This window comes from Cololabis saira, chromosome 10 (genome assembly GCF_033807715.1).
Source record: "Cololabis saira isolate AMF1-May2022 chromosome 10, fColSai1.1, whole genome shotgun sequence".
Taxonomy (NCBI): domain Eukaryota; kingdom Metazoa; phylum Chordata; class Actinopteri; order Beloniformes; family Belonidae; genus Cololabis; species Cololabis saira.
Window position 1 is genome coordinate 15,364,019 of NC_084596.1, and position 14,708 is coordinate 15,378,726.

The window sequence follows — 14,708 nt, forward strand, 5'->3', positions numbered from 1 at the left end:
AAAGTGTAAATAATAATAATGTGAAGGTTAAAGGGTAGGCATTTATAAGCTCAGAGCTTCAGCCTATTCCTTTTCGATCCAAATGATTACACGATATGCGATGAATCAGTGTACCATATAGAGCACATGATCGAAATAAATAAATAAATCTACTGTTAAACCCTTTCTCAGTTGGAGAGTAAACCTTGTGTCCAAACTGATGCGTCTCCAGCCAAACACATGCCAGATAAGGTCTCTGCTGCGTTCCCCGTGTTGATGAGTGGACTCACCTCAGGACTCTGCAGGAGATCTTGCCCTCTTCAGCCATCTGCAGCGCCTCCTCGTAGAGAGGGTGGTGGCCCAGAACAAAAACGCTCCTCAGCTCTCGGTGCTCTGAAAGCTGAGGGTGACACAAACACTGAAGTCAGAAACAGATGATCTTTGGACAACATAAAGATAATTATTCGTCACCACCAGTCAGACACAAGACTAGCGGCATACGTTACTCCAGAAACCTGGCAGAGTTGGTATTTGACACGTGTGTAGCTCGAGGTTTGAAAAGTGAAGGCACATGTGTTGCATCATGTCTGAATGTGGTGGACTGCAGCAGATGTTAACAGCTCTCCATGTTGAGACCAGATGTGCAGTGAAAGCAGTCGTACAGTAACATTTAGCTGCATGTTATATAATGCTGAAGGAATGTTGACTTTTCTTTTTTTTTTTTTTATTGGCTGACCACGCATGATGACCTAGTTTCACTGCTGGGGGCAAATCCTATAAATAAATGACAAGATGTGTACGTGACTGTCTCAGAAAATTAGAATATTGTGATTTTCTGTAATGCAGTTACAAAAACCAAAAATGTCATATATTCTGGATTCATTACAAATCAACTTAAATATTGCAAGCCTTTTATTATTTTAATATTGCTGATCATGGCTTACAGCTTAAGAAAACTCAAATATCCTATCTCAAAAAATTTGAATATTCTGGGAATCTTAATCTTAAACTGTAAGCCATAATCAGCAATATTAAAATAATAAAAGGCTTGCAATATTTCAGTTGATTTGTAATGAATCCAGAATGTAGGATATATATAAATATATATTTTTTTTAATTGCATTACAGAAAATAAAGAACTTTATCACAATATTCTAATTTTCTGAGACAGTCCTGTATATGACAAAATTCATTAGAAGCTCTCAGGAATTTGGGAAAAACCATGAAGGCATTTAAAAATCTTTTTTTTTATCTGTAAAGTACGACTCTTGTAGTCTCTGCTGGTGGTGACATAAAAGTCTTAACCTAAACCTTTTATTCCAGGGTTTGCAGCTTGCAGCCTCACTGGACAAATAATTCTTAACCAGTTTATTTTTGAACTTTGTGCTTCAAGTGTAGCAGCAGCAACGGCACGCAGCTCAAGCCCCCACTGAGACCTAATGACTAAAGGAGATAAAGGGAGTTTGGTGAACACCGGGGGGTGAACCTGCAACGAGATCAAAGCTATTTGAGTCAAACTCCCGCCGAGACTTTGATGTAAATTCACATTTCAGAAAGTTTCAGACTAAGTTGTTTCCTGGGGCTGCTGCTGGATAAAATCACCTCTTCTATTTTAACTTTTAGATGTGTTAAAAATCAACAGAAGCTAATAGTTAACAAAAAATAAAAACCAATTTAAACAGTCTAATTACTTAAATACTACGTGTTAACTTTCATTTATAAATAGTTAAACACTTGATAGAAAAGCTGTTCATGCATTATTCAATTAGTGGTATTTCTCACCATTATTCCCCATGAAATTTAGATAAAACTTTTGAGGTAAAAGATTAAATAAAAAAAAAATTACTTTGTTACCAGCAAAATATCATTGAAGTACTGTAAATAAATTTTTTCTGAGTACATGAAAAGACTTGTTCACAGGTCCAGTTCAAAGTCCATCTCACCTCAGCAGCAGAAACAAAGGAGTCGTTGGAGGCGATGCTGATGCTGTCTCTCAGACACGTGTCATCCAGCTCGTCTCGGGCCAAAAGGTCGGCCATTTGATCTGGGGGAGGGATGAGAAATGAGAATGCTCATGCTGCTGCAGACTTGTTCTTAGTTTATAAATACAGAGGCACTGACGGCAAGGTACTTGGCAAACATACATTTCTGTTGCTTTTATTTTTCTGTGTTTGGGAGCAAATATTTGTGCATTTAAATTGACTAGACTTAAAAACAATTAAACCTTAAACACAACCCTTTAATCAGGGATGAGTGGGGCTGAAAATATCTATTACAGATTTCCACTTGACCAGTGCATCACAGAGATCTTTATTTCCACATATCCATCTAAATATCCAATATGACCTGGCAGAGAATTGTGGGTAATGAGCTGCATGCCTTGCTCTAATAGGAGATGAGACGCATTTCCAACTACAAGGCCACGTTATGAGTCCTTGGTATCTTTTCTTAATGTTTAAAACACATATGTCAGTAGTCACAACGTGTGTCTCCTGTAATATGTCTTTATTATTCTCAGTTTTTAGACTGAGAACAAACTGGATCAAATGACATCCTGAGTCAAGTCCTTATTTTCAGCCTCGTTGGTCTAGACAGACCACAAAACATCATCTCTAGATCACATCAAATATAAACTTGGAAACATTGCGCGAACTGCTGCCTCCTATAAACAAATTAGCAGTGAAACCTTAAACACAAAGAAATTGACTTATAATATGAAAACCTGTGTTTACCGAGCTCATCTGTGATGGAGGAATTACTGATCTGTTTTTTCTCATCTCAGATGTAATATTTTAACAACCTGGTGCAATTCAACATGACTCAAGACTAAACTGAGCCTGAAAGAGGAGGAGTGCTGGTGTAAGCGCTCAAGCTATACTCATGTGATATACAGTAACATGCTTTGAGGCCATGCTACTGATCTCAAAATAAGTATGTGCCATGAAAGAGGCTGGAGCAGAGCTCACTCCGCTTCATAAAACCAGCAACTTTGAATATGGGAGTAAAGCAGTGGTTGAGAATGGAGCTGTGGTTTTGTATCCATGTGGTATGTGAAAGTTCAAATACGTGTTCATAACAAGGGTGTAATGGCACAACCGCCTAGTTCTTTGTAGTCACGGTTAAAAGGTTTCTCACACTGAAGGCAGAACTTTAAAACGATGAAACCCAAATACATGTCACAGTTCAATTGCAGGTTTAAGAATTAAACGATTTTGTATAAGCAACTCACCTGGGCTTCTGCTGTTGGATGAAAGCTCCGAAGGGCCCAACACTCCCTCAAACTCCTCCTGCAGGTGGTACGCCCGCTGCAGCAGACTCTTCAGCCTGTGGATGAACTCAGCGCTGATGACATCCTGAACACAAACGGTGAACAAACACATGATCAACAAGCTTCAACTTATAACTGATATTCTTCTATACGAGCAACATGAAAATGCTCAGAGCTGTACTCTAATACTTAAATGACATGGTCAAAAAAAAAGGTAGTGCCAATTCATTACTAAATGTCAGACGGCTTTACAGAGTCTCAAATTTAATAAAAGTACAATAATAATTATGATACAATTCAATCACATTTGATATAATGCAATTTAATGCAGGCCACTAGAAATCAGTCCAATTTAGGACAGCGTCTTCTTGAGGTCATACTTCAGGAAGTAATAAACTGGCCAAATTTAGAGTTTTGTTACATCTTTTTTTCCCCCCACTTTTTCCTGCACATGAAATGTGCAGTTTGTGCATTTAATATGTAATTGTGATTTTTATATTTGTTAATATTTCAACTTTAGTATATTGTTTGGGTGTGGTTTTCATATAAGCCTATATAAGCTTCTAACCACTCCTCACACATATTTCTTCTTTTTTTTTTTTTTTTTAAATATATATTTGCCTTATGTGAATTTTTTCTTCTCTTTATCCTTGTATTTGTGTGAAACAAAATAAAATAAAAAGTAAATAAAATACATAACATTTTAAAAACATGTTAAATTCTCTCCGCAGAATCCCCTGTGACCTCATTTTTAAATTTCTAAACAACTCCGCGTTGGATATCCTTTGAAAGAGGACTGATGATCAGCCTGAGCTGCCCAGACTTTACGATCGTACCTGCACTAATCAAATACCTTACAAATGAGGTTAAAGAGACACCGACTTAGCCGTTATACAACCTGAACTCTGAAACGGGTGTGTTCTCAGACTGACAGTCTCTGCTTGTACGCAGGAAGACTAATCCTCTACTTTCTTTGCACAGAGTACTGGGAACTTTTGGCTCCCAACAGCACAGTTGTCATCACTTTGAGGAAAATGTTTAGTTTAACAATATGCATGGTTGTTTGTCTGTATATGTGGCCCTGTGATAGACTGGCGAGGATAGTCTCCAGCAGACCCTGTGACGATGCAAAGGAAAAAGCGTGTATAGAAAATAGATGGATGGATGTTTTGTTTAACCACCTGAGGAAAACCTCCCATAACACAAAACGGAGTCTTCAAAATCTTAAACACTGTCTGAAAGAACAGAGCAGTGAAGAAATGAGTGACTTTCTGAACTTCTCACATTTATAGTCACTGAGGGGGTTGCACAAAAAAAAAAACAGATGACTCTGGGTCACTTTCTTCCCCCCTTGGGGCAAATAAGGATATTTACTCATTGGAAACGAGTATAACAGATGCTAACGCTCAGGACAAACATGATTAGGACCGGTGTCTCAACTTCCTCCAATTCTGTGTAATAGCATGCTTAAAAAACCTCCGTACTTCTCTGACTTCCATGCTCTGCTCAGCGATGGAGTCTCTAGCTGTTTTGAGGGAGGCGCAGATTTCATCGTCCTCAGGCTCCGCCAGTCTGCTCCTGAATGTCAGTGCTTCCTCCCATCGCCGCAGCGCTTCCTCAAATAAATCCATACCTGAAGGAAAAAAGCACACAAAGGAATTAATATGTGCTCAATCATGACTCGATTCTTAGAAACATGACAGATTTAGAGAAATAGAAGCAGTATTTTGTAAATGAATACTTTGATTGTGCAAAAGCAGATATGAAATACTCTTTACCCATAAGGTACAAGTTTTCAGGCGTGGTCACGGATAAGTTGACCACACTGCAAACATCAGCATCCTCCCCCCTGTCCCAGCAAGTGGATTCGTTAGCACAGGTACTGCTGCTGGAGGAGTTTGCACTTCTTACCTGAAGATTTAAAGCAGAACACAATAAACCTTGAAACACATGATCTAATTAGTGTGTGTCTTCTAGTTGTTCTTTCTCCAAATACATATAACTTTATTATCCAATAGATAAAACATGCTGATTAAATAAAAACGCTGGGTTTGTCTTACCGAGTCCAGGCTCAGCAGAGACCCAGACAGTCTCTTATAATCCCTGGTGGTGAGAACCAGACCAGAACCGGAGGAGCAGCCGTGGTTGGAGTTGAGGGAGAGAGTGATATTTTGACTCGTGTTATCTGGGAAGATAGAGATCAGAGAGTGAGAAAGGTCAAAAGGCAGCAGGATTTCTAACTCTCACGCTGGGTCTGCATGTCACAGGATTACATAACGGACAAACCAAGTTCGCCAGTTCGTTGATGATACTGTCTCCACTGTGGAACAAACTAGGAGGTGATTTAGCTGCAGTTGCAAGCCGGTTGCCTTGTTCAAATTTTCTGTCCAAGTGGTTTAAACTGTTTAATAAAAAAAAAAAAAATAAAAAAAAAAAATGTATATCTTAAATTAATTACGTGGTTCAAAGGAGAAATGACTAATTACGTTGACTTCCTTTAATCTGATGCTCTTATACCCATCTCTAATCGCAGATTAAGTATTTATCCGGAGCCTGATCTTCAGAGCTGATTTTAACGCAGAAGCAGCTTCTCGTGTCACATTGGCTGCGTTACAAACCAAGATCTGGCTTCATTTACCAAGTAAAGCTCAAAGTTCAATGAGCTGATGGTTTAAATTGGAAAAAATACATAATGTATACTATTAGGAAGTCTTACCATTCTCTGCTGAGTCTTGGAAGAAAAACTCAAAAGCCTGTGAGTGAGTCTTCTTTCTGCCCTTCCTCCTCTGGAATCGGCGAGCGAGGAGGAGGATTGATATGGTACCAAAAGCAGTGGCAGCAACCAATTTCTTTGTGCCTGTGCTGACAGTCACCTGGAAAAAATAAAGACAAGGAGTGTCTGTGATAAGTGAAATAAGTGATAAATAATTCAGTGCTAGGAGAGCAAAATCCACAACAGAGGCATGAGACTGAGGAATATGTCAGAGCTTCATAATAAACATTTATCAAAATACTATGGGACACTTTCCAACAAAACACAGCACACTGACAGCACCAAGCTGCCTTTTATACCCCTCTCTCAACAAACTGCCCTACACACATAACTACAACTCTACACTGCAGTTGTGCTTCTATTAAGCAAAGTGATGTGATGTGGAAGTTGTTTTCTCTTCAGTAGTTCTTAATAATGACATGCATTTAGATGTTTTTTATATAATGGCAAAAAAGTGGAAAGCAACACAGATGATATGGTATATACAGTTATACTTTGGGTTGATGGGAAAGTATCCAAACTTGAAGGTAAAGGAAGGAAACTGCCAGACATGGCCTGCACAGACGTTCAGCACAACTGACAACTGATTGCGATGCTCGTGTTCTCACATGCAGCTGATTACTAGAGACATTATGAAGTTCAGAGCAGCAGTGCATGTCGGAAAACGTCTCATGAAGTACTAAATTAATCATAAACCCAATTTTACAAAAACACAACACAAAGACTACATGGACGTACAGTCACATCCATATGGATAATTCAGCAGCAGGAGAAGAGTCATTTTCTGTCTCTTTCACTGAGACTGAAACCTTTCAGACACTAACTGAAATGATCATTATCTACACAGAACCTGCTCGTCCACATTATCAGCAACTGAGTATCACAGAAACGGTCACGATGACAAAAGGACAAAAAAAAAAAAAAAGATTGTGCATGGTCTGGCATGATTAAATTATGCAGCATTTCTGCAGAGCCTTTCATCTGTGTCTATAAGTGCTGCTGCCACATGTCAGGTATGCTCCTACTGGAATATCATATCGGATGTTCTTCATGTCTGAGCTCTGTGTGTGTAGTCAATGGAACGTATCACAGTTAACACTGTTTTGAAAAAGCTCAGTCTACATGAGTAGGAGAAAAAAAAAAGTTTCCTGGCTTTTGTTTTGTAGATACCGTATGTTTGGAATTGCATCAATCCCGTGAAAGAGCCAAGTTATGAAGCTGCGGGTCTGTATCTACTCATCACATGTCACGTCCATCTGAAAAACTAAGCTGTTGGAAATGTTGTAGCGCTTCAGAGGCACAGGGATGCATCTTTCCATTTCCAAAAATAGCTGTAATTGGATCTTTCTCACATTCAGACTTATCGGACCTGTAGTTCTGATTTACAGTACTCTCACATTTCTAATGCACTAGTCCTGAAAGAACGAAACAAACAAAGAAAAAAAAAAGAAAAAATATGTGACAATACAGGCCAAAAGAAATCCAGAATTTCTAGCTACAAGTGGTTTATGTCCCGGTGTCTGTACTTCATGTTCGGCCGGTATGCACATGAAAAAGCAAAGGAACACTATGACCAAACATGATGGGTAACAGGACATTATATCAAAAAATCAAAATCCGACAGCACTCACTTGAAGTACAAAACTTTAATATATGGTAAATCACTGCACAGCAGCAGAAAATCGGACGCGTTTCAGCTAGGATTTTCTCGATTTTCTGCTGCTGTGCAGTGATTTACCATATATTAAAGTTTTGTACTTTTTTGGACTGGCACCCTGTGACACACTTTTGCTCTTTTTGAGTGAGCACGCCAAGTCTGCCGATAACAGGACATTATAAACAGTGAAACACAGCTGGTTATCCAGTTATCAAAGGTCAGGCCATTTCTTCAGAAAAGCAGCTTGTGCATCAACCCTCACGTCCACAGTGAACTGGCGAATATACATCAGCGTTTATATATTGTTTGGATCACATTGTATGACTTTAACATACGTTTTAAAACGGGAGGGGTGGGGCTAAGTTTTCTTCTGTTATTTTATTTTATTTTATCCGTTTTAAACACAATATGTAGGAAAGATTTTACTAAATATTTGCCCAGTTTACAAACAGTGAGTAACAAATCTGTTCATAGGATCATCCTACATTGCAATGGTCCAGTAAAGACACACAATAACCAGAAAACTGCAGAATATCTGCCACTTTCAGACACACGCTTACCTGTGACAGGGAGCTGCAGACGGACATCGGTAGGTCAACCATGCGCAGGGCAGCAGCCTTTACAGACAGCTGGGAGCTTTTGAGTGTCTCATGTGTCATTATGGCAGTCTGTCCATGGCTTGGGAACGATGTTGTCCTGTTCACTATTCCCCTGCCACTGAAGAGGATGACAAGAGTGAGTAACATGGAAGGATTTAACCTTGGAGGCTCAGGAGGGGATATAATGACGGTATTACATAAAGACCTGATCGCACAGTACAGCTTGTCAAATAGAGGAGATAGACAGGTTTGTCCCTACCAGAGTAATAAAACCTCACCAGAATTGACACATAATCAAAGCAACTGTCTTTATAAAAGAAAATTAGAAAGTTTATCTTTGTGATAAGATTGTAAAAAAACACATATTGTAAACTGGCATATCTGAGATGACCCTACATCCATGAAAGTTCAGGGGAAGACAATCCCTGTTGAGCTAAATACATTCAATAACCTTTTTGAATCCCATTATTCCTTTTATTTTTTTACATTTATACATATTACATTTATAAAGGATGCAGTCAAAAATTTGATCTGAGTGTTGAATCTGAAGCATTGGAAGAAATGTCTAGACAGTGTAGCCTATTAAATAATGCAAGTTAGTTGAAAAGGGTGCACAATATACATGCATTTAAAACAAACTGATAAACCATTCTGGGTTTTCTAATCTTGCTAATGCTTATTTGTTACTTGCCCAAAAACGAGTTAATGTTCATAAATTCAAACCTGATTCAGTATTAATGATGAGTTATTTCAGTAGTTTAAAACGGGCTGGAAAAGATGTCTCTACAAGTACTAATTGATTTCTGACCATCAGGATTTTGTAAACACAATGTGCTACATTTCAAATTGTGCACATATATTAATACAACTAAAACAACACAGTAACATTTATAGATTTTTTTTTTATTGAGAAGAAATTTATACAGGACTGTCTCAGAAAATTAGAATATTGTGATAAAGTTCTTTATTTTCTGTAATGCACTTAAAAAAACAAAAATGTCATACATTCTGGATTCATTGCAAATCAACTGAAATATTGCAAGTCTTTTATTATTTTAATATTGCTGATTATGGCTTACAGTTTAAGATTAAGATTCCCAGAATATTATACTTTTTTGAGATAGGATATTTGAGTTTTCTTAAGATAAGATAAGAAATCCTTTAATACTCCCACAGAGGGGAAATTTGCAGATTACAGCAGCAAAGATAGTGCAAAAAACAAGAGGCATCAATAGAAATGGTAATAACAAATACAGTAATAATAACACACTAAACTGTAAGCCATGATCAGCAATATTAAAATAATAAAAGGCTTGCAATATTTCAGTTGATTTGTAATGAATACAGAATGTATGACATTTTTGCATTACAGAAAATAAAGGACTTTATACACAATATTCTAATTTTCTGAGACAGTCCTGTATATGTGGTTGGTGGCCAATCTACTGTAAAAATCTCCACATTTTTTCTACGTTTAATTCAACCCATATGCAAGTTTTGATACTGTATCACAAAAAAAAACAAAAAACGTTTTCCTCTATAGGAAGTTTCTAACTTATTGTACAACACTGGGTCTACAGTAACAGTGTTACAATGTCCCTTATATCACTATTTTGGTCAGAACCTCCCAACAAACACTCAATTATACGAAGGAAAAACATGTCATATTACAAACACCATCAATAAAAGAATAGCTCATGTCACTATTTGAGCAGCAGCGGATCAGAACAATAATCACATTATGATGATCTCGGCCCGCCAGCACAGCTAAAGGCTAACAAGATAACAAGGCTAATTACCCGCACTGGTGTGCGGGGTTTCTTAAACTAGATCACATTGAAGTACAGAATGGTTAAATCTTAGAGCAGTTCCTTACTGAATATGATAGTTTGAAGGTGTAAGTCCTACCAGGGAACATTTAGAGGTTATTACCTCCGCAGCAGCTCCTCTGACCTCGGCCGGTGACGACTGAAGCAGCACGAGGATCAACCTGCTCCTTCACAATAAAAGCCCTTCAGCACTATCATCTTTGTGAGGCTTTAGCGCCCCCACCCGGCCTTCTCGGGTATCACAGTTCATGTTTTTTTCTTTGTTTAGTTTAGATCCAAATATGTGTAGGCTATATAATCAATACTCAGAGGTGTCAAAAGTATTCACATTCATTACTCAGGTAGAAGTATAGATACTAGAGTTTAAAAATACTCCTGTAGAAGTTGAAGTATCAATTCAAGTGTTTTACTCAAGTAAAAGTATAAAAGTACTGGTTTCAAAACTACTGAAAGTATCAAAGTAAAAGTAATGTAAGGGAGAAAAAAGCCATTAAAGACAAAAGCCATTGAAAATGAATGCATCTTAGTATAATGCAAGTATATTAAAGAACCACATATGTGTACTATTGAGCATTAACAAGTGTTTCAGAGAGCAGGAGATATGATGACTAGTTGCCTATAAGTATTGTAATGGTGCAAAAAGTCAAACTTCAGAGGCATGTTATCATTTATCCTAACCTTTATTGGAATGTACATCCAAGTTTAGTTGCAGGAATCTGAGGGCAACGGATGTAAGAACAAAACTGGACAAGAACATCTGAAACAACCACAACCAAATTCACTCTATCCGGATAGAGCAATTTAACTGGATAGTTTTTTTTTTTAAAGGCCGAAATGAAATAGAGTAACGAGGCTGTTTTTAAAATGTAAGGAGTAAAAAGTACAGATAATTGCGTGAAAATGTAAGGAGTAAAAGTAAAAAGTCGTCTGACAAATAATTACTCCAGTGAAGTATAGATAACCAAAATTTCTACTTAAGTAAGGTAACAAAGTATTTGTACTTTGTTACTTGACACCTCTGCACTGTAGAGTTAGTAGGATACTTTAAATACTTAGGTACCTTTATTGACAGCAATCTTAACTTTAATAAAAACACCAACCACATCTTTAAATCTTGTAATCAACAGCTACATTTACTACGCAAGCTCAACTCTTTTAGTGTGAGCAAGCAGATTATGAAGACTGTCTATAAGAACCTCTTAGAGGGAATCTTAACCTTTAACATGGCAATGTGGTACAGCAACCTTACCACAAAAAATAGATGCAAGCTACAAAGAATAGTGAATCTAGCCTAAAAAATAATAGGGAAGACACAGAGAAACTTAAGTGGCATTTATAAGGAAGTGATTGGGAAAAAAGCTGCTAGGATAGTAAATGATCCTAATCACCCACTCTGCAGCGAGTTTAAATTACTTCCCTCAGGTAGACAGTACTGTGTACCAAAGGCTAACCGGAACTTATTTAAAAACTCATTCATTCCCAACGCCATTAAGGCTCTGAATGAGGGCACGTCTCGGTAGACTTGTCTTTTATGTACGGTACATGCCCTTGTTGTTCCTCCTTTTTTGCCACTAAGATGTTTTGCGTGTAAATGTTAAGTGTTTGTTAATGTGTCATGTTACTGTTGTTTTTGTATTATGAGACAAAAGACAAATCTCCACTTGTGGACAAATAAATTAACTAACTAACTAACTAACTAACTAACTAACTAACTAACTAACTAACTAACATATGTGTAAGCTATATACTAATATTAATATCTGGAACACACCAATCCATTATTCATTAAATCCAAAATAATAAAATTGTTCGATATTGTAGAGTTAACGACTGCACAAATAATATACAAAGCCAGAAATAACTCTTTACCCGGAAAAATACAGCAAATGTTTCAGGGAAGACAGGGGAGATATGAATTAAGGGAACCAATTCATTTAAAATTACAGTTATGTATAACTACAAGCATAAATGCATGTTGTATATGTACATTATTTATAATTGCTCTGGTAATAACAGGTATAATTTTTTTGATAAAGTAAAGCTTGCTGTTTTATTTTTTTCTTATTTTTATTTTCAAGCAAAATTGAACTATAATCATGGGGTAGGACCCAATAAGTTTTTTACTTCCTCCTACTCCTTTTCGGGCATGAAAGTTTATTTCCCTTTGATTTTGTTTAATGACTGTTTATTTGTATTCTTTTTTTGTTTTGTGTAATTGTTTTTTTATGCTCGAAATAAAGACGAAATAATATAATAACAATAACAACAACAATAGTAATAAGTAATAATATGTATTATTGGCAAACAGCTTCATCCACCAGGAAGCTGAACTCTCACCCCACTCTCCCACTCCTCCACCTGAAAACATTTTAAAACTCTTTGTTTATAGTATTTTAACTATTTTTACTATTTACCTTATTTTAAATCTATTTGCACTAGTATTTTTATCTTATTTATTTTATTTTTATTTATTTTATGTCGGACAAGAGGGAAACGTACTTTCGATTTCTTGTATTTTATGAAAAATTGACATTAAAAAATGACTTTGACTTTGAAGTATTTATTTCAAAAGCACTTTTCATACTTAAGAATGTGTCACAAAGTCCTTTCAGCACAGCACTGTCATTTACAAATCAAACCCCCCCAAAAGCCAAACACCCATACAAAAAGATAAAAAGATAAACAATTAAAAAGAAAGATAAAAATAGAAATAAAAGGTAAAAACAAAACTAGAAATAAAAATAAAAAGTGCAGTGCCATAAAAAGAATATGGATGGAAAAAGTGTTGTGTAATATTGGACAAGTTATTGCACTATCCTGGTTATTGCACAGTTATTGCACACGGACGGACTGACCCCCCACAGTCCCTCTGTTCTTCAGTTCTTCTTGGCCTTCCTTCCCCCCAGTGAAGAGTTGAACAGTTTGATGGCACTGAACCGGCTTCCCTGGCTGCTGATGACAGCGAGCAGAGGATGGCTGGCATTGTCCAAGATAGTTTGGAGTTTGTGCACTGTAACATATTCAAAAATAATACAAGTTAAACAGACCCCTTCCCAAAAAAGCCCCCACCAAGATACATGCACATATAAAAAACATATTGGATTCCACCCCTACTGAGAGTATTAGTGTTATTTATGTGCTATTTAAATTGCTTCTATCTTAAACCTGTAAAGCTCTTTATGTTGCACACATGGTATGAAATGTTATAAACAAATAAAGGATAACTGGTTGATTAAATATAACATTTGAAGTAAATCCAAGATATACATATTTAATAATGATAATTTATGTTTATTGTCCAAGTCAGGTCAAAAAAGACAGGGAATTTGACTTCGGTTATTTTCGCTCACTGTACAGTAAATAGACAAATGACAGCTCTTATTAACATATATACAATTTTAAAAAAAAGTGAAAGATGCAGTAGTATGAGGTAGACATGATTATTGAAAGGTGCATTGTGACACATTTTGTCAAACGACACATTTAACAAATTACTTCTCCTTTTGTTTATTTTAAGTTAAGGACCTAAAAAAACATTTTTTTTTATTTACATTGAATTGCTAAAAGGATAATAGAACGCCAAAATAGAAAACCAAAACCAAATTTTGATGCTGATGGGGCATCATCAGATAATTTGGATTGGATGGTATTACTATTCTTTTCACACTAGAGGGCACCTGGGATGGGTTTAATGTGCGGTTTATTGTCTTGTCAGGTAATCTCTTTTTCATTCATCCCAGGTAATGTATCCTTAACATTTAACATTTACATTAACATGTTCTTTTAATTTGTCATTTTCACTCATGTGGCTCTCTGGTTTTCACTGACCCATGACAGACGCATGTTTCTGTGCCCCGCCCTGCTCCTCTTTAGGAGATATTTACAGATATTTACACGAAGTCTTCGCTTTTTTGGCAGAATTTTTTAATTTTTTTATTGAACACAATTTATAAACAAGAAAAACACATTTTATAGAAGCTGCTAGTAGAGGAAATATAATATAAGAAAATAGAACATTTTGGGAGGTATTATGAACAAGGGACATATACACAAAAAATAAGGTAGACAATTAAAGTTAATAACAAAGAAACAGTAAGGCATTTTAAAGCAAATAGCATCGACATTTCAGAAAGATACTTAAAATAAAAGATACTTTGATATATCAGTTATAGAAATGCCTCCTCTCATCCCTCTGAGTTTGGTTTGTTCCCGTTGTCGCCACTAACCTCGCGAGAACTGCAAACCAGGCTACAGGCTGCAGGTGGCAGCTCTCGCGAGGTTAATGACAGTTTTGGAGAGGCAGCTTTTTAAAAATGATTATTATTTACGGGAAAATACTAATACTGGAGGACGGAGGGAAACATGGGTAATATAAAAAATAAAATAAAATAAAAATACAAAAATGCCGTAGTTTCCCGGTCAAAACGGGAGACTTGACAGGTATGGGTCTGCCCGGATCATGCCGCGTTCCATTTACCTCGGAAATCGGAACTGGGAACTGGGAATGGCAGCCATCTTTGAATGGTAACTCGGGGGTGGTGAAGCTTCTCCCACTTTCCCAGTAGGAAATCCCACTTCGAGGGGCGTTCCAGTTGAAAATTCC

The 14,708-nt window shown here is 36.8% G+C and overlaps 1 protein-coding gene across 3 annotated transcripts in view; it reads right to left on the reverse strand.

Annotated features, from left to right (window-relative positions):
* Positions 1-10,272, reverse strand: part of miga1 (mitoguardin 1) — a 14,980-nt gene extending 4,708 nt beyond the window's left edge. The window contains exons 1-9 of one of the 3 annotated variants that reach the window (XM_061731805.1): positions 10,185-10,272; positions 8,238-8,394; positions 5,964-6,120; positions 5,308-5,432; positions 5,026-5,158; positions 4,732-4,880; positions 3,209-3,332; positions 1,923-2,023; positions 270-379 (exon numbers count right to left, since the gene is read on the reverse strand). In XM_061731805.1, the coding sequence (XP_061587789.1) occupies positions 270-379; positions 1,923-2,023; positions 3,209-3,332; positions 4,732-4,880; positions 5,026-5,158; positions 5,308-5,432; positions 5,964-6,120; positions 8,238-8,336 (998 nt within the window). In that variant the 5' untranslated portion in view covers positions 8,337-8,394; positions 10,185-10,272. Of the gene's footprint in view, positions 1-269; positions 380-1,922; positions 2,024-3,208; positions 3,333-4,731; positions 4,881-5,025; positions 5,159-5,307; positions 5,433-5,963; positions 6,121-8,237; positions 8,395-10,152 lie in introns of all 3 variants that reach the window. The other 2 variants (XM_061731806.1, XM_061731807.1) reach the window with 2 other exon arrangements.
* Between the last annotated feature and the right edge of the window lie 4,436 nt (positions 10,273-14,708).